Source organism: Leucoraja erinacea, chromosome 4 (genome assembly GCF_028641065.1).
Source record: "Leucoraja erinacea ecotype New England chromosome 4, Leri_hhj_1, whole genome shotgun sequence".
Lineage (NCBI taxonomy): Eukaryota > Metazoa > Chordata > Chondrichthyes > Rajiformes > Rajidae > Leucoraja > Leucoraja erinaceus.
Window position 1 is genome coordinate 2,597,168 of NC_073380.1, and position 20,682 is coordinate 2,617,849.

Genomic DNA, 20,682 nt, shown 5'->3' on the forward strand with positions numbered 1-20,682 from the left:
AACTCTACCCCTGTGGCATCGTGCCACCCTTCAAAATGACTTGTTTTCAACTGCTTTCCATAAGTAGCAAACTCCACAAGTTTCAGCACTCTTGAAGGGAAGAAATTTCTCCTCATCTCAGTACTGAATCCATTGTCCTTTGACTCTTCAAACCCCCTGGTCAGGAGAAACCTCCTCCCACATTCAGGATATCTAGCCCTGTATGACAAACTGAATATGTGAATACAAACTAAGTAAATCTAATCTCTCCTCATACAGCATTGCCATTAGTCTGTTACACTCCGTCTGATGGCAATTATATCCTTACTTGGATGGGAAGGTCAAATCTGCGTGCCCTATTGGATCATTTGAAGACAGTTTAGCTCCTTTACTTAAATCCACTTACTTATATAGGCCAATATACAATTTGCTTTGCGAGCTGCTTACTTCACCTCCGTATGCGTTCTGTAATCGGAGTACAAGAACACCCAGATCTCTTTTTGTATTCAGACTTGCCAATCTTACATCATTTAAAAAATATACCACCCGTTCTATTTTTCCAACTGATAGATCTTCTTATCGAGTCCACATCACAAGATTAGAAATAGTTCAGCCAGAGCTGAACGCACATCTCGCCATCTGCATACAATGGTGTCTGTCTTGTCGCTTCTCGTGCATGATGGTGGAAAGATTGGTTGAAACAGGGCCGTGACGTGAACGCTCTTTCCTTCACCCCAACTGGTAGATAAGTTCACATTTATCCACATTATTCTACACATGCCATGTTCCCCCCCCCCCCCCACACACACTTACAGCCTAACTCTCTTTGCGTCCTCCTCACAATTTGAGGCACAGTTTCCTCCCACGTCCCAAAGTTGTGCGGATTTGTAAGTTAATGGGCTAGTTAATGGTACCTTGTGTATAACTGAGTGGTAGAATCTGAGAGCTAATAATGGAAAATGGAGTGGAAAGCATGGGATTAATGCAAATGGATGGTCACAGTAGATTTGCTATAGATCTGTTGAACCATCTCACCCAATTTAGTGTTGTCAGCAAACTTCACCATATCCTCATCCAAATCAATATATATATCTGTGGTACCGCACAGGTTATACAAGAACAATAATAGCAGGATGAGGGATCAGGAGTTGGCCATCTGAGGCCATTGAGATGGAGCACCAAGATGCCCCATCTACCATAGTTCCAACTGCCTGCTCTTGGGTTGTATCCCTCTAATCTTTCCTATCAATGTAATTTTGTCTTTTAAATATTGTTATAATACCTGCCTTAACTCCCTCCTTGGCAGCTTTTACCATATACCCACCACTCTCTGGAGAAAACGGGGAATTATAGACCAGTTAGCCTGACATCGGTGGTGGGGAAGATGCTGGAGTCAATTATAAAAGATAAGATAGCCGCACATTTGGATAGCAGTAACATGATCAGTCCGAGTCAGAATGGATTTACGAAGGGGAAATCATGCTTGATTAATCTTCTGGAAATTTTTGAGGATGTAACTAGGAAAATGGACAAGGAAGAGCCAGTGGATGTAGTGTACCTGTTTAATGCAGATAAATGTGAGGTTATCCACTTTGGTAGCAAAAACAGGAAGGCAGATTAACGGGTTAGTGGGGAACCGCAAGCTCGGTGCTGGGACCGCAGCTATTTACAATAATCTGTTAGTAAATGGATTCAAAGTCAAGCAAATTTGCAGGAAAAGGGGGGAAGTGAACTGTGGGAGGATGCTATGAGAATGGGTGTCCTTGTACATGGCAGTCTATGCAGATAAAAGGCATAGCAAAAACCAGGTACAAATGGGCAGTAAAGAAAGCAAATCTGGGGCATGTTGGCCTTTATAGCAAGAGGAATCGAATATAGGAGCAAAGAGGTCCTTCTGCAGTTGTACAGAGCCCTAGTGAGACCACACCTGGAGTATTGTGTGCAGTTTTGGTCCCCTAATCTGAGGAAGGACATTCTTGCTATTGAGGGAGTGCAGTGTAGGTTTACAAGGTTAATTCCCGGGATGGCGGGACTGTCATATGCTGAGAGAATGGAGCAACTGGGCGTGTACACTCTGGAGTTTAGAAGGATGAGAGGGAATCTCATTGAAACATATAAGATTGTTAAGGATCTGGACACGTTAGAGGCAGGAAACATGTTCCCGATGTTGGGGGAGTCCATAACCAGGGGCCACAGTTTAAGAATAAGGAGTAAGCCATTTAGAATGGAGACGAGGAAACACTTTTTCACACAGAGAGTTGTGAGTCTGTGGAATTCTCTGCCTCAGAGGGCGGTAGAGGCCGGTTCTCTGGATGCTTTCAAGAGAGAGCTAGATAGGGCTCTTAAAAATAGCGGAGTCAGGGGATATGGGGAGAAGGCAGGAACGGGGTACTGATTGGGGATGATCAGCCATGATCACATTGAATGGCGGTGCTGGCTCGAAGGGCCAAATGGCCTACTCCTGCACCTATTGTCTATTGAAAAGGTTGGGCCAAATGTTCCCATTAAATCTTTCACCTCTCACCTTAAACCTATGTCCCCTGTTTTTTTAATTTCACATCTCTGGGTAGCTCATCTATTCCCCTCATGATCTTATACACCTCTTTCAGATCATCCCTCATCCTCCTGTGCACCAAGGACTAAAGTCCTTGCCTGACAATCTCTGTAGCTCAGCCCTCAAGTCCTGGCAACATCCTTGGTGTAAATCTTCTCTGCATTCTTTCGAGCCGGCCAACATGGGCCCTATAGCAGGGTGGCAAAGCCTGAACACAGTATTCCAAATACATATAACCATATAACCATATAACAATTACAGCACGGAAACAGGCCATCTCGGCCCTACAAGTCCGTGCCGAACAATTATTTTCCCCTAGTCCCATCTACCTGCACTCAGACCAAATGCAGCCTCGCCAACATCTTGTACAGCTGTAAAATAAAATCCCAACCTCGATACTCGCTACCCTGACTGATGAAGGCTGGTGTACCAAAAGATTTCTTGACCACTTTATCTATTTAACCATATAACAATTACAGCACGGAAACAGGCCATCTCGACCCTTCTAGTCCGTGCCGAACACTTATTCTCCCCTAGTCCCATATACCTGCGTTCAGACCATAACCCTCCATACCTTTCCCGTCCATATAACTATCCAATTTATTTTTAAATGATAAAAACGAACCTGCCTCCACCACTTCCACTGGAAGCTCATTCCACACAGCCACCACTCTCTGAGTAAAGAAGTTCCCCCTCGTGTTACCCCTAAACTTCTGTCCCTTAATTCTCAAGTCATGTCCCCTTGTTTGAATCTTCCCTACTCTCAGTGGGAAAAGCTTATCCATGCAAATGTGACCCTATAAGTCTCTTGATTAATAGTTTCATTATTGTAGTAGAACAAACAGTAATATAATTCATAAAAGCTTCTTCTTGTAGAAGTACATTTCAATCACACTCGTGGTGATGGTCCAAAACGATCTCTCTTCCCCGATCTTCATCAAACTAAACTAAATTCCTTGGGAATCTGTCTCAGAATCCCAGACTAAATATGCCCCACCCACATAATTACAGGCAGATAAAATTTAAAGGTAACTGGTTATAGTTATCACATGCTGAGTTAAGCTAAATTGCTACTACAGTAGCTTGGGCTCTGCAATTCCCCCCATAAATCCCTTGAACCTTTAAGATTGTCTTTAAAGCATAGGTATTTGTCTGAGGTCATGGCCAATTACTCCTCGTATTTCTTGACTTGGCTCTTACAAAGTGCTCGTAGCTTTTTTCTACGTTTATGATCCAGATGCTAAAATGAGACTTTATTGAAGATAATTTTTATCAGTATTCAGTTGAGGCAGATGGTCTCCAATACATTGATGCATATTTCTTTAAAATTATTTAGGAATGCTGACATTAATTTTCGAGTCACAAAGTCGATACAGGCTTTTTGTTCCTACGCTGTGCTAAAACAAAATGGCCATCTAAGCTAGTCCCATTTGCCTGCATATGGCACATATCCCTCTTAACCTTTCATATCTACTTTTGTATGTTTTGAACTAGAGTTAAGTTTAATATACTCTTAAGGTTACACTATCAATTTCCTGCATCTCCATTATAATCTTATAGGTTGCAGTCAAATGTTACCAGAAGGGTGGCGAGATGGAGAAAGAGAAACTGGCGCAAGCTCACGATGCTGTTCTCAACATACAGGTCAAGAAAAAAAACTTAAAGTGAGTCTCTGGTGATTTTGCTGTTTTAATAACATTGAACAGCGATATATTTTCTGATCAGGATCATAGAAACATAGAAAATAGGTGCAGGAGTAGGCCATTCGGCCCTTCGAGCCTGCACCACCATTCAATATGATCATGGCTGATCATCCAACTCAGTATCCTGTACCTGCCTCCTCTCCATACCCCCTGATCCCTTTAGCCACAAGGGCCACATCTAACTCCCTCTTAAATATAGCCAATGAACTGGCCTCAACTACCTTCTGTGGCAGAGAATTCCACAGATTTACCACTCTCTGTGTGAAAAATGTTTTCCTCATCTCGGTCCTAAAAGATTTCCCTCTTATCCTTAAACTGTGACCCCTTGTTCTAGACTTCCCCAACATCGGGAATAATCTTCCTGCATCTAGCCTGTCCAACCCCTTAAGAATTTTGTAAGTTTCTATAAGATCCTCCCTCGATCTTCTAAATTCTAGCGAGTACAAGCCGAGTCTATCCAGTCTTTCTTCATATCATGTGTGACTTGTGGACCCGGGTCGGTGGGGGCGCTGCAAGCCGGCGCCCTGCCAGCAGCGTGTTCGTTTTTTCAACTTGTATTGTATTGTATTGTATAGGTGAACCTTAGATTGTATTGTATTGTATAGGTGAACCTTTTGGAGATGGTGCTCCCATGCATCTGCTGTTCTGAGTTGGATGATCAGCCATGATCATATTGAATGGCGGTGCAGGCTCAAAGGACTGAATAGCCTACTCCTGCACCTATTTTCTATGTTTCTATGTTCTTGTCCTTCCTCGTGATGGGTTTAGAAGGGTTATCATTGTAAAGTTAGCGAGTACACTGCAGTGCATTTTGTGGACAGCACTGTCACAGACACCAGGTGACGGTGGCCCAGCATTTTGTTGGTGTACTGACCCATAATTCTCCTCTGTGTAGCGATACCGCTAAGAGTACCGTTAACATCAGGCTAGTGTACATCAATACCGACGCTTATAATGTGGATTGCAAGTATGTTGGACACCGCTCATCTTGAGGAAATGCGATTCCTCCTAATGGATAAATCAGACCAATTCATAACGAGTTGGTCTCCATTCGTCGTTTTTTTGGAATTATATGGTGCAACACAATTGTAAAAAATAACTGTTTCAGGACTGGATGAGGGTTGGTCAAGATTATAAATAATGATCTCCTTTTCTTTTCACTATTTTCTCTCTCAACTTTCTTCATTTACTCGTTTTCTTTCTTCACACACTATATATTTCACATCTTTCTATCCTTTACTATCTAACTTCTTTTTCTTATTCTCATCTTTTTTCAATGTAACAAAAAAAAAAAAAAAAAAGAAGTTGTACATAAAATGTATTATGAAAATATATATTAGGCACTTTGGTGCCATATGACTGTGCTTACTTCTAATAAAATAAAATATTAAAAAAAAAAAAAACAAAAAAAAAAAACATCAGGCTAGTGGGAACCTCGGAGTGAATGGAAGTGCCAAACATCGGGTGCAAAAGGGAAACCTGTAAATGTATTTGGAGGTTGAGCAACTGATCTGAAATGCACTTAGCAATTTTACTGCACAATGCTGAATATCATGAGGAATAAACTCTATGTGGATGACAGTGTTCTAGGTATTTGAGAGGGGGGGGGGGGGAGTACGTTGGAGATTTGCTTTCATTGCACACAGTAGGCTTTGGGTGTATATACAGAACTTAGGATGGAGCCTCTCTTACAGACTTTGTGAATTGCTAAACTGTTTCTCGTGTGAACGTTTATTTTGCAGTGGAGAGGAATGTAGAATCTTTGTTTTCTTTCTAGGGAAATTCATTTGGAATATCTCCAACTGGCGAAGACTTACCTAGAATGCAAGGTTCCAAAACTCTCGCTGAAGTGTCTGAGAAATGCAAAGGAGTATAAACTTTGTGCTGAACTGCTTGAAAAATTAGGAAAGGTATGTGATTGCTGTATCTATATTGGTCATCCTTATATTTGTCAAATGATGGTTTCAGATTATGCCTTTTTTTAAATCCCATTCTGTAAAATAGATGAAACCTCGCATTTGAAGTGGGTCTAAAGGGGCTGTCCCACTGCGGCGACCTAATCTGTGAGTTTAGAACAGTTTGCTCTCGACTCAAACTCGCAGCATGGTCGACACGTGGTCCTAGGAGGTCCTATGAGGTCACTGGAACTCTCCTTCATGCTCGAGGGAAGTTCCCGCATACTCGCGGCCTCAGCTAGGTCGCAGAAAATGTTTCAGCATGTTGAAAAATTTTCCACGAGTAAAATTTGGTCGGCATGGTTCTTTTTAACTCGTAGTGCAGTGGAGTGGGGTCGCTATTTAGTTACAGGCAGTCGAGGGCAGCCGTAGGCAATCTCCTTCGCTGACCGGGCATTTTAATTGGCTCATTGGAGTTTTCAGGACCAAGGAAAACCGACAGGTAATGTTAAATGCCCACTAAACTTTATTATACTTCTTAAAAGTGTCTCCACTCCTTTCCCCCCCCCCCTTCTTTTCCCCCCCCCCCCTTCTTTACCCCCCCCCACCCCCCCCCGCGCTCGCAAAAGGACTTACCGTACACTGTGGCAGCCATCTTTTACCTTCCTCTTCATCTTGGGTGTGAATTTCAGACAGTGCTCCCCCGGTTTTCCCTGGCCCCCACCTTTGGTGCGTGCATGTGTGTGCGTGTGGGTGTGGGTGTGGGTGTGTGTGTGCGCGCGCTCGGTCGATACAGCTCGCGGTTTCAACGCGGACATTCGATCCAGCTCGAGGTTTTCCAGGCGAGTGCCCTTGAGCTTGAAGGGTCGAAGACACTCTTCTTAACTCACGGATTAGGTCGCCCCTTAAAGGTATAAACGTTAATTTCAAGTAACCCCTGCATTCCTCTCTCTTACCCTCCTCCTGCCCTCGTCACGCTACTAGTTCCACTCTTCGCATCCATGTCCCTCTTTGTTATCACCTCTTCCCCAGCCAACAATGGGCCATTATGGACTCCACCCTTCCTTGATCATCTGCTGCCGGCCCTGGTTTGTTGTGGCCTTTTCCTACCTCCAGTTCCACCCACCCCCCTACTTACAGACTGAAGAAGGGTGACAACCTGAAACGTCACCTGTTCCTTTTCTCCAGACCTCCCTGCCCCGCTGAGTTGATCCAGTCTATCTTCGATATAAACTAGCAACTGCAGTTCCTTCCTGAATAACATTGGCTGTTCTCCAGTTCTCGCCTGTGGTAAGAGAATATACAAATATCTTCATCACTCTCCTCTCTTGCTTTTCTCAACAACCAGGAGTAGATCCCATCAGGCCCTGGCGATTTATTTTTATACCCGGCCACTGACACTCTCCTCCGCCTTGCGGAGCTGGTCCTCACCCTCAATAACTTCACGTTTGACTCCTCCCATTTCCTCCAAACACAAGGCGTAGCTATGGGCATACGCATGGGCCCCAGCTACGCCTGCCTCTTTGTCGGTTACGTCGAGCAATCCTTGTTCAATACATACCAGGGCCCCATCCCCGACCTCTACCTCCGCTACATTGAGGACTGCTTTGGTGCCATTTCCTGCACCCACACACAACTGACTGACTTCATCCACTTCACCACCAACTTCCATCCGGCACTCAAATACACCTGAACCCTTTCTGACCCTACCATTCCTTGACCTCACTATCTCCATCGCAGGGGACAGACTTCTGACCGACATCCACTATAAACCAACTGACTCCCATGGCTATCTGGACTACACTTCTTCCCACCCTGCTTCATGTAAGGACTCCATCACCTACTCCCAATTCCTCCGTCTACGCCGCATCTGCTCCCAGGATGAGGCGTTCCACACCAGGGCATCTGAAATGTCCTCGCTCTTCAGGGAACGGGGGTTCCCCTCCTCCATCATAGATGAGGCTCGCACCAGGGTCTCTTCCATACCCCGCAACACTGCTCTCTCTCCCCATCCCCGCACTCGCAACAAGGGCAGAGTCCCCCTAGTCCTCACCTTTCACCCCACCAGCCGTCACATACAAAAAGTAATCCTCCGTCAGTTTTGCCACCTCCAACGTGACCCCACCACTCGCCACATCTTCCCATCTCCCCCCATGTCTGCCTTCCGCAAAGACCGCTCCCTCCGTAACTCCCTTGTCAATTCTTCCCTTCCCTCCCGTACCACCCCCTCCCCGGGCACTTTCCGTTGCAACCGCAAGAAATGCAACACCTGTCCCTTTACCTCCCCCCTCGACTCCATTCAAGGACCCAAGCAGTCGTTCCAGGTGCGACAGAGGTTTACCTGCATCTCCTCCAACCTCATCTATTGCATCCGCTGCTCTAGATGTCAGCAGATCTATATCGGTGAGACCAAGCGGAGGCTTGGCGATCGTTTCGCCGAACACCTCCGCTCGGTCCGTAATAACCAACCTGACCTCCCGGTGGCTCAGCACTTCAACTCCCCCTCCCACTCCATATCCGACCTCTCTGTCCTGGGTCTCCTCCATGGCCAGAGCGAGCAACACCGGAAATTGGAGGAACAGCACCTCATAATCCGCTTGGGGAGTCTGCATCCTGGGGGTATGAACATTGAATTTTGTTAGTCCTTGCTGCCTCCTCCCCTTCCTTAGCCCTCCTGCTGTCTCCTCCCATCCCCCAGCCTTCGAGCTCCTCCTCCTTTTTTCTTTCTTCTCCCCGCCCCCCCCATCCCCGATCAGTCTGAAGAAGGGTTTTGGCCCGAAACGTTGCCTTTTTCCTTCGCTCCATAGATGCTGCTGCACCCGCTGAGTTTCTCCTGCTTTTTTGTGTACCTTCGATTTTCCAGCATCTGCAGTTCCTCCTTAAACACCTGGCGATTTATTCATGTTTTTCAAGAGACCCAACATCCCATGTCCTCCTTTGTCTCAAACTGGCCCTAGCATATTAGTATACCCATTTTTATCTCTATATCCTTCATGTCTTTCTTCTTGGCGAATACACATACAAAGTACACATGAAGTACATATGAAGTCTGAAGAAGGAGCTCGACCCAAAACATCACCCATTCCTCTTCTCCAGAAGCGCTGCCTGTCCTGCTGAGTTACTCCATGGTATTTTCTGTAATCTATCTCACCAATGTTATTTCAAGGCCCTTTTAGCTCTTCTAATTCTCGCTTGAGTTCTTTCCTGCTTGTTTTATATTCCTTACGCCCTGTTTAATTTCAGCATCTTAAACCAACCTATTTCTTTGCCATTGTTGTTGAATTAAATATCTGGAAGTCCTGTTCAAGCAAGAGCTTTATTACATTGACTTCATCTAGTGGAGGATTTCAAAGACAGCTGAGGATAAGCAGCAAATGCAGGCAATGCCATCCTCGTTGGAATAGACTAAAGCAAAACCGTTGACAATTCATTCTTGCAGTTTAATTTCAAGGGATGTTTTCTCCTTTTCTCTTCCAGGTGGGAGAAGCAGCTGGGTTATACAGAAGAGCTCAGTGTTACAAACAATCTATGAGGTGCTATGAGCAACTGGGCCAGTTTAAATTGGCTCTCAAAATGCTGTGTTGCGGTGAATTGTATGAAGAAGCTGCATGGGCTTTATCGAGGTAATATTCAGACATCTGCAACCTTTTTCTTTATCATAAGCATTTGAAAGCACTTCTGTAGGAATCTTACATTTTTCTCTGGGGACTAAGGTGCAGAGGGGTGACCTTATAGAGGCATATAAAATATATTTCACACGGTGGTGCGAATATGGAAGGAGCTGTCAGAGGAAGTGATAGAACTGGGTACAATTTTAAAGACATATCAATTCAATAGGTACATGGTTTGGAGGGATGTGGGGCATCGCAGGCGAGTGGGTAGCAGAAGGCAAAGTGCTGGAGCAACTTAGCCGGCCTGGAGGACACGGATTTTAAATACGGTGCATTTTTCAGCCATGTTGGACTAGATTAGTTCGGCAACTTTGTTGACGTGGATAAGTTGGACCGTGCAGCCTGGCTCCATTCTGTGTCATTCTAAGACTGGATTGAAACATATATTTCCTCTTGTGGGACAATCTAGAACTGGTGGCTTAGAAATAAAGGGTCACCCTCTCCTCCTCAAAGGACAGTGGAAGTAAACTCTTTTAATACTTTAAAAGGCCGAGTTTAGTTTCATGTGTTCACCTTGTGAATCAGGAGTGGGGTCGGGAGCCAGAGGTCTAAACGGCCGGGGAGACAGTTGGGGAAGTGGAAGTCCAGAACAAGGGGTCACAGTTTAAGGATAAAGGGGAAATCTTTTAGGAGTGAGATGAGAAAAACATTTTTCACACAGAGAGTGGAATTCTCTGCCACAGAAGGTAGTTGAGGCCAGTTAATTGGCTATATTTAAGAGGGAGTTAGATGTAGCCCTTGTGGCTAAAGGGATCAAGGGGTATGGAGTGAAGGCAGGTACAGGATACTGAGTTGGATGATCAGCCGTGATCATATTGAATGGGCGGTGCAGGCTTGAAGGGCCGAATGGCCTACTCCTGAACCTATTTTCTATGTTTCTATCAGAGTTATCCTATAAATAAATTCTTGATGTGCAAGGGGGTGAAAGGTCACCAAGGTCTGGAATATGGAGTTGCCATCACAATCGGATCAACCACCATGAACTGATCTAACGATTCCAGTTCATGCACACATATTCATAAGGTGAAAAGCAAATTAAGTGGTTGTTCCCAAGTGCCTACTGTCCTTTTGGTAGTATGACTTGCCGGTTTGTGAGTGCCATCAGTGCAATCCAGACAAGTAATTACATAAATGTTGTAATTGGTACAAACTTCTCCATGGATTGTCACCTTGTCGTGGTGGAGAAGCCTGTGTGGTCCTGAGATCCTGAGAGCGATGCCGTCTGGAGCTACGCTCCTGGTAGGGCCACCCATGGCGGTAAAGTCGAGGGGGAGGTCTCTGACAAAGAGCAATCCAACCAAGACCTCAACGGTGGAGCAGGCGGAGGACGATGGCGGACTTTAGTGGAACGTCACAACGGCTGGGAAGGCGGATGAAGGCTGCAGCAGAAAATGGTCTCCGGTCGTCTTGGACTCCACGCCACTGGATCCTGACCCAGATCTGTCAAGGACCGTGGGGTGGCTGTCTGTGCACCAGCCTCCCCACGTTAAACAAAGTCACGCACAGGCGCCCTCCAACCCTGGAGACACCCGTGGTCAGCCATGACCTAAGAAGGTTACAAACTGCAGCCACAGTGCAGTGAAGAGATGAACATTTTTTGAAGGAAGGAGCTTTCAGTGTGTTCATTATAAATAATGTACTCTGTGTAAGATTTTGTAGCCATTGTTCATGTTACTATGCTTCTATTTTTTTTTTTTAATTTTAGGTATGAAGTGATACTTCATGAAAAGAAGGAGCCACAGATGAAACTTCCGTACTCAGTGGACCAGTTCCGTTTGGAAGCTGCTGCAAAATATCTGAGGGAGAACAAACTTGCTGAAATGATAGAGGCCCTGTCTCTGCTAGACCTTGAAGACCAGCTGGCATTCCTGAAGTCAAAGAAGCTCTTACCTCAAGCAGCGGAACTTTTGAAAAGCCGGGGCCGGGCGGAGGAAGCTGCCATCTTGATGCGGGAGCATGGCAAGCTCCAGGAAGCTGCAAGGCTTTCAAATAAGAAGGAATTTCAAGCCGAGTGTCTTGTTGCTGCAGCCCGAGTTGCACTACTGAAACAAAGAAAAGAAGAAATAAGTACAATGGATAAACAAAGTATCCAAGAAATGCTGGATGAAGCCACTGCTCTCTTGAAGATCAAAAAAGAGCTGTCCTCGCAGTTTGGAGAAGCAATGCTACTGAACGGGCTTCTAAATGACGAGGCCCTTCTGATTGGAAAAGCTCTTGACATCTTTGTTTATGAAAACAATGCGGCTGGAGCGATGGAGAGTCTCTTTTATTTAATACAGAAAGATCACATGGCTTCTTCATGTTTTGAACAAACGCTGACGTGTCTGGAGCTACTGGTAAAGTTAAAGAAAGCCCTTGACAACCCGCACAACAATGCGGAGAAAGAGATGGTCAAAGCCTGCTATGCATTTTTTGGAATTGCACCAGTGGATGCCAAATATTGCAGAGTCCCACTACATGAAGGGGTTTGGTTCTTTCAGATAGATTTTGACTCTTCAAAACTGGACAAGCAAGACGGCTTTTACCAGTGTGAAATGAAAAAGACGAAAATCTTGTTGCAGACGCATCTGTTGGTTCGTCTTTGTGACTTTGCAGAACAAATTAAGTCAGCGGGACTGAAAGTGCCAGATATTTGTCCAAAGTTTATCTGTGGCTTGCCCTGCACGGATCAATCCTGTCAGGATTATCACAAGACTTTGAAAAGGCATGAAGCAAAACGTTCCCTTGAAGCTAAGGTCTATCTGACTGTTCTGAATGGAATCCTGCTGGAAGCTAAACATTTCTGGCCCAGTAATGATTTTCCAGAGGTTGAGAAAATTGACGATATTCTAACTGGAAACCAATATGCTTTATGCATTTCTATGCTGAATGCATTTTACCCAAAGCATTTCCATCGCAGTATCATCTCCACAAATCCCGCTGCTTGTTGGGAAGTCCTGGGACTCGTGAAAAAAATTAAATATCAAAGTTTCAGATCTGTTCTGAGGGGGTACTTGGATTATTGTTTTAAATGCGCTTCCGTTAAGAAGCGACGAGAGTCAACAGATTTTTGGTTCCATGCGCAACAAGTGTATCTTCTAACATCTGACTATCCCAAGATTGAGGATCTCCTCTCTAAAGAAGAGCAAGCATATGACTCTGAACGAAGGAAAAGTGGCAAGGTCATGGACATTCAAGACAAGATGAAGCCAAGAACCCCAAAAGGCAGGCTTGGGATGTTGCCAACCAAAACATTGCATTTATGCATTTTCAGACTGCTGATAATATCTATGAAGAATTTCTTTGAATCCTCAGACCCAGAGAGGTGCATTCACAACTTTTACCGTTTCATGAATGTGCTCGTTAAAAGATGTGTGGATCCTCTTATCCCCAGTATCCCCAACACTATCATGGTGCTTGAATTACAATTTGTCTTATGTTGTTCTGTCCTTATGCATCTTGCACAGAATGTCGTCGTCTACCTTCCAAGGAGCTTCATAGCTCTACTTCATTACTGGAACTTCATGTTCAAAGGACAGTTCAAACTTACCAAAAATTCCTTTAGCATTATAAATGAGTACAAACCAAAGGATGTGCCCAAGGCGATTCACAGAATAAAACAACATTTGATCTTCCTGGCCCGTGTCTTGTGTGGTGAGGAGAACAAAGACTTCAATGTGCTTCTGGATGCTTTCAGCCATGCAGATTACTACTCTTCAGGAGAGGCCGAGAGGACACTGGTTCTTTGCCTGGTCATGTTGATAAACGCAGCACAAGTCATAGAGCCATGGGTAGTGGAGATGATCATGTGTAGCTTGAGGAAGGTGGAAAAGTTGCAGATAAAAGTCTCCCAAGACCATAAGTCAAAGGTTCCGGCAAGATTACGGGAACTTTTTGAAAAAGTTAATGGAGCACAAACTGTTGGGGACATAGTCATCAATCTGCAGGAACTGCTGAGTAAAAGAGATGATGAGAATTTGCATGAATGCGTTTGGAAATGGGATCATTATTCAGGCCCTGGATGTGTACGAGGTATTTATTTCCGGAACCTTCACATTGAAAAATTTACTGATGAATGTCAAACGAAAATTGATGAGATTGTATTATTTCAAGAAAAAGATGTTCCTGCAGATGTTACTGAGGATCTTGAAGAGAAAGATGACTGTCTACAGGTCATGGCTTCTCAATTGCAGAAAGCAATTGTAAGAAAGAAATGGCAACGTTTGTTGCATGTAATCGCTGTGTGCAGATACTTGCCAATGCTGCTGACGCAAGCAGTTTCATTTACAGCCCAACAAATGGAAGAGGTTCCCAGTAACTTCAAAGAAGCACAAGTGGACGAGACACAGTGTGACATCTGTGGAGTCAAGTTTACCAGAACTGCTGGAAGTTATGACAGCCGCGAGCAGGAATGTGAAGAATCCATCGACCAGTCTTCAGAAAATTGGGAAGTGAATAAAGATGAAGAACATGGTGAAGAGTTGTGTTCGCATGAATATTTTCAAAACCACATCGGGCTTGAAGAACACAAATGGAGAGAGGATGTATACAAAGCTTACTTAGCTTACTTCAGAAGATCTGTGGAGGCAATCATGAGCAAAGGCAGAAATGTGCTCAATACACTTGAGGATATGGGAACACAGCACTTAACATACAAAGAGCTATCAAAAGTGAAGTATGGAAAACTGAAGAGCAGTATGGATGCAATTGTAGATTCAATAGACACTATCTACGACCAAAAGATCTGGATCAAAGGTATTGCATGAATGAACAAGTTGATTGGCCAAGTATGTTCACATACAATGAATTTGCCTTGGTGCTCTGCTCGCAAGTGACAACATGATATACAGTGACGGAAGCATATAAAATTGTGTACGGTATAGACAGGGCAGGGAGTCAGAACTTTTTCCCCAGGGTTGAAATGTCAAAGATTAGAGTATGTGATTCGTAAGGTCAGAGGGTGTAGGTATAATGGACATCATATGGGTTTGAGTATAGGAGCAGGGAGGTTCTACTGCAGTTGTACAGGGTCTTGGTGAGAACACAACTGGAGTATTGCGTACAGTTTTGGTCTCCTAATATGAGGAAAGACATTCTTGCCATAGAGGGAGTACCGAGAAGGTTCACCAGACTAATTCCTGAGATGTCAGGACTTTCATATGAAGAAAGACTGGATAGACTCGGATTGTACACGCTAGAATTTAAAAGATTGAGGGGGGATCTTATAGAAACGTACAAAATTCTTAAGGGGTTGGACAGGCTAGATGCAGGAAGATTGTTCCCGGTGTTGGGGAAGTCCAGAACAAGGGGTCACAGTTCAAGAATAAGGGGGAAATCTTTTAGGACCGAGATGAGAAAAACATGTTTTCACACAGAGAGTGGTGAATCTGTGGAACTCTCTGCCACAGAAGGTAGTTGAGGCCAGTTCTTTGGAGGGAGTTAGATATGGCCCTTGTGGCTAAAGGGATCAGGGGGTATGGAGAGAAGGCAGGTACAGGATACTGAGTTGGATGATGATATAATGAATGGCGGTGCAGGCTCGAAGGGCCGAATGGCCTACTCCTGCACCTATTTTCTATGTTTCTATCAACTTTGGCATAGATGAGGGGGCTGAAGGGCCTGTTCCTTGTGCTGTGATGCCCATGAAACATCTATGAAACACTTAAGTATAATTTGATGCATGAAGTGATAACAGTTCTTGTGTATGTCACATGGTGTGATATAATCAGAACTTTATTACCATTTTCTTGCTTTTATTTGTAATTTTTAGCTATTGATATCGACTCCCTGTATCTGTATAACCTGTCCATTCATCTCTATATAACTTCCAGGTGAGGAAATATTAACACCAAAAGTTGAAGACCTTCAGAAAATTGTAGATAGCACCGATCTCTGGCGGAAACAATCCAGCAACCTGAGTGATTATGGTATGTTCAAAGATCCACCAATAGTAATTCACAATAAATGTGCCAAGCCTAACAGTGGTTACTTTTTTGATGCATTAAGATTCTGTACAATACCTGGTATAGTACTTAAATACATATTTAATGGATTGAAAATCTATTCTTTGGGTAGTTTCATTGAGTTTTAAAAAAGCATTGAAATCAAATGCCCCTTCCTCTTTGTCTTTTCTGATGCATTTCTCTCACCAGTCTGCATTGTATTCTTCACAAAACCTAACGTGCTGAGGGAACTCGGCGGGAACACATGCAGCATCTGTGGACGCACAGGTTCATGGTCTGGACCCTATGCGATACAGCATGGAAACAGGCCCTTCGGCCCACTTAGTCTGCACCGACCAATGATCATCCCACACACTAGGGACAATTTTACAACCTACTGAAGCCAATTAACCTTTTTTTATTAATCGATTGAGTGATTAATGAATTAATTCGATTGATTTAGCAATTAACTGGGCATCTTTGGAGTGTGGGAGGAAACCAGAGCACCCGGATAAAATAAATGTGGTCACAGGGAGAACGTACTAACTCCGTACTGACAGCACCCGTAGTCAGGATCGAACCCGGGTCGGTAAGGCAGAAACTCTAACTCTGCAGCGCTGGGCCACTCAGTATACATCCCCCCATCACCTGGTTTCACTAGAGGGTGAATTTAAATCTAAGATCAACTTTAATAGACAAGTTGATTACTGATCATCTATTTCCCTGTTTGGTTGATTCCAACTAGTTTGTCTCCATTGTATTTGGCACTCGTTAATCCTATTTAACCAAAAAAAGCCTTTGACCAAATTTATTCTTTTCTGTTGAAGTGTCCATTAAAAACATAATCTGGCTAAGTTTTTTACAGATTATTTTCTCTTGCAAATTCTCACTGAACAAATGGATCCATTATTTAATGGCAGAGCTTTGTTATTGTTGATGAATTTCACACATTCAAATGTACCAATATCCTGGTGTCGGCATCAGCTCGTTACTTACATGAACTTTATTATTTAATATTTGATTTAAATAACAAATGGAGACTTAAAGCCACGACTCTATAAAACAAACATCATGAAACGCTGTTCCATTAGCAAACTTGGCTGAATTGATTACTTATAATGATTAAAAATTACAGGGTTGTTTTTAAAAATAATACTATTCCGGATGGGCTAATTTCAATGAAATAATTGGAATTTACCTTACTGGGTTTTTGTTGAAAAGGGCCAGTCACACGTACGCGATTTTTTTCGGCGACTTGCCGCCACCCGACGTAGTAGCAGCAGGTCACTGAAATTTTTAAAATGTGCAAGTCAAGTCAAGAGAGTTTATTGTCATGTGTCCCAAATAGGACAATGAAATTCTTGCTTGCTGAAGCACAGCAGAGTATTGTAAGCATAAATACAGAACAGATCAGTGTGTCTATAAAGCATAGACTATCTATTATTATATAAAACTCTGTGGCTGCCGCCTGCCGTCCGTCCATCCGGCTGCCGACTGCCTTTCTTCCTTTTGATTCGTTTCCATCGTGTGATGTCACAATGCCCAATACACTCCTTCCTATCAGCTTCCAACACACTTCAAAACAAAGTTGCAAGACAGGAACAGTCAGGGGAGGTGCAATTGGAATTTTTTTTTAATCCACTGCTGAGGGAGGCATGGGAGTGCTGGAATCTTACATTTGGGGACGGCTTCAGTTCCGTTGGAGGAGACGGGTGCATGGTGAAATATTGGGTTGGGGGATCACACCATTGGTGGAGCAGACCCAACCGGTCTGCACTTGGTCTAGTATATATATATATATATATATAATATATATATGTTTATATATATATATATATATATATAAATAAACAGACAATGTTGCAAATCCAGCGGCGACCAGGAAAAGGTACGACTCTTTGTGCCACTACTCACAACCATACAGGCGTCACCCCGCGTAGCTTATTCTGGTCGCCGCTGGATTTTCAACACTTTGAAATTGTTTGATCTGCTGCGACTATGACGGGTGCTGGCAAGTCGCCGAAAAATTCACGTAAGTGGGACAGGCCCTTTAAGCTTCCTTTGTACAGGCCAACTCTATACCTTTTACTCAAATACTTTAAAGTAATTTTTCTCCAGTCAGTGTTTTGGGTAGTCAAGATGTAAATTCAAATGCTTGGAATTTGGTTTTGTATTTTGGTTTTGTATTTCCCTATGACTACAAAATGTAAATTAAAAAAAAGTTGCAGCTGCTGGAAATTTGAAATAAAATCATTAAATAGTGGGAACACTCAGCAGGTTAGGCAGTATCTGAGGAAAGTGAAACTATGAACGTTTCATATATATATATATATAAGACATGTGTGTGTCCGCATTTAGAGTATTGTGTTCAGTTCTGGGCACCATGTTATAGGGAAGGTGTTGTCAAGCTGGAAAGGGTTCAGAGAAGATTTACGAGGATGTCGCCAGGACTTGAGGGTCTGAGGAATAGGGGTAGGTTGAGCAGGCTGGGACTCTATTCTTTGGAGCGCAGGAGGATGAGGTGTGATCTTAGAGGTGTATAAAATCATGAGAGGAATAGAGTCTCTTGCCCAGAGTTGGGGAAATCGAGAACCAGAGGACATAGGTTTAAGATGAAGGGGAAAAGATTTAATAGGAATCTGAGGTCACTTTTTCCACACAAAGGGTGGTGGGTGTATGGAATGAGCTGCTGGAAGAAGTAATTGAGACAAGGACTATCGTAATGTTTCAGAAATAATTAGACAGGTACGTGGGTATGACAGGTTAGGAGCTTCGACTGGGAGTTTGAACCGGCCCGTTCGCGGGGCTCGGATTCAGCTGCGGGACTGACTTACTTACCATCACCCGGCGGGGTCACCACATCGGAAGCCTGGATCGCCTCAATGCAGGGGGAAAACAAGGAGGGAAGAGACAAGGACTTAAGACTTTTTGCCTTCCATCACAGTGAGGAGGTGCTTGGTAGACTCCCTGTGGTGGATGTTAAATTTGTGTTTATTGTGTGTTTTGTTATTTTATTCTATGTTATGACTGTAAGGCATGACATTTTGCAATAAAGGATACTTGACTGATACTATACTTGACTTGAGGGCTTTGGACCAAGGGCAGACAGGTGGGACTAATGTAGATGAGACATGTTGGCCAGTGTGGGCAAGTTGGGCTGTATGATCTATAACTATATTGCCTGAATTGCTGAGTGGTTCCAGCACTAGTTTTTATTGATCCAGTTACAGATCATGGCATCTTTTATTTGCTGAACATATTTCACCATGTGCAATGTGGTACATTTATTGTGCTCTGCAGGACTTGAAGTTAACCAGAGCACACCTGATTTTGAAGGCGAAGAAGATGGTCATGAAAATTTTGATGAACTATGCCCCAAGAAGAAAAAGAAATCCTCAATGAGAAGGAAGCGCTAATTTGGAGCCAATTTTGTATGGTGGGATTTAGTGTTTGTGGTGTCAAATTTTGGTACTTACTCATCTGCTGTCCCTGCACCTGCAATGTCCTTTGCTCCTTCTGTATGTTCTTGGATATTTGGTAGGAATCTTTTTTAACTTTTTACCAATTTAGCAAAGATTGAATTGTGCAAAAAGGTCGCCAAGGTTGTATGTTTAGTTTGCATTTTTCTTTACAAAATAATTTTTTTATCACTTTTATAATTTTTCTGTCCTTTGAATTCTGACGTACAATTGATATATCCTTAAAAAACAGATATTTTCGTATCAATGTATAATTCCCATCCTTGAAATGTTATAGAAGAAGGAAGCATTTATAATAAGTGCAAGAATGCATGATCCCACTGAAGCCATCTATTCTAAGATGTAATCAAAATCTTCTCTCAGCATTATGCTGAACTCTCCTAACTTGGTCATTTTCCGTTATCACTCAACTCTAGGGCCTCATAATGGGAGAGAACAGAGTTAATATTCTAAATGTGTTTGAAGGCTTTTATTTCTTGATATCGCAGTTAAAATAGACTGTTGGATATTACATTTTACATCATTTTTTTGAAATGTATACAAAACTTCAAAGATGAAAACTTTGTAAATTTATCACTGAAGCATGTTTAATAGTTTTAAATGTCTTTCCATAAAATTGGAAAAAAATATTTGTACATAGATCATTTGGACCAAATTGCTTTTTAAAAATCGATTTTAGCCTACTTGATTACCAAAATATTGAGGTACGGTCTACGATAGACAATGACTTAAATCATTCAATTGGTGAGGAAGGTGGAGGTTGGGAAAATGGTTTGTATGAGTCTGTTCAAATAACACAGCGTAAGGAGATTTTTCCAAGGCCTGGAGTTACAATGATATTGTTTAAATTAGGCAATAGAACTGTTTATGTTGTAAGAATCTAGAGAGATTTCAAGAAAAATATGGGTAGATTATGTACTGTGCTTTGAGGCTGAAATAAACATTTTATATTTTAATATTTTTTTTTCCCAGCAAATAGTGTGTGTGTGGGGGTGGGGGGGTGGGGGGAGGATGATGTTTCACCAGCAGATTAAACAGTTGTGTAATCTTTATTTTTATTGAAGAGAGTTTTTCAATACAGTTTGTAGTAATTGCTCCAAAGATTCCTTTTCTTTTAAATCTGCAAAAATGTAGAACTGAAGTAAAACATTTTCGACAATGTATAATTTTATTTCACAGTTTGCATTAATGTCCACTCAATTAAAAAAAAAATCTTAAACAATGGGAATGTATCCAGTAGAATGTTCTTCATCAATGACCTGGGGGGAGTGATTGCTGGATCTCTTTCTGCGAAATAAGGTGTTGAGATAACTTTTTGTGAAAACACATTTTTCGTAATGCATGCTCCTAAATCCATTGGAAACATTTAGTTCATAATATTTCATGTGATTTCATCCTGAGCAGATATACCGAGGACATTGTGGAAAACCAGAGAGGAAATTGCAGGAGCCTTGGTTGAAATTTACGAGTGGTCATAAGA

General features: G+C 42.9%; 1 protein-coding gene across 4 annotated transcripts in view; it reads left to right on the top strand.

Annotated features, from left to right (window-relative positions):
* Positions 1-20,158, top strand: part of LOC129696088 (TPR and ankyrin repeat-containing protein 1-like) — a 121,959-nt gene extending 101,801 nt beyond the window's left edge. For all 4 annotated transcript variants that reach the window (XM_055633505.1, XM_055633506.1, XM_055633508.1 and 1 more), the window contains 6 exons: positions 4,094-4,197; positions 6,014-6,146; positions 9,609-9,754; positions 11,508-14,536; positions 15,613-15,708; positions 19,024-20,158. In XM_055633505.1, the coding sequence (XP_055489480.1) occupies positions 4,094-4,197; positions 6,014-6,146; positions 9,609-9,754; positions 11,508-14,536; positions 15,613-15,708; positions 19,024-19,139 (3,624 nt within the window). In that variant the 3' untranslated portion in view covers positions 19,140-20,158. The remainder of the gene's footprint in view (positions 1-4,093; positions 4,198-6,013; positions 6,147-9,608; positions 9,755-11,507; positions 14,537-15,612; positions 15,709-19,023) is intronic.
* Positions 20,159-20,682: the final 524 nt, after the last annotated feature.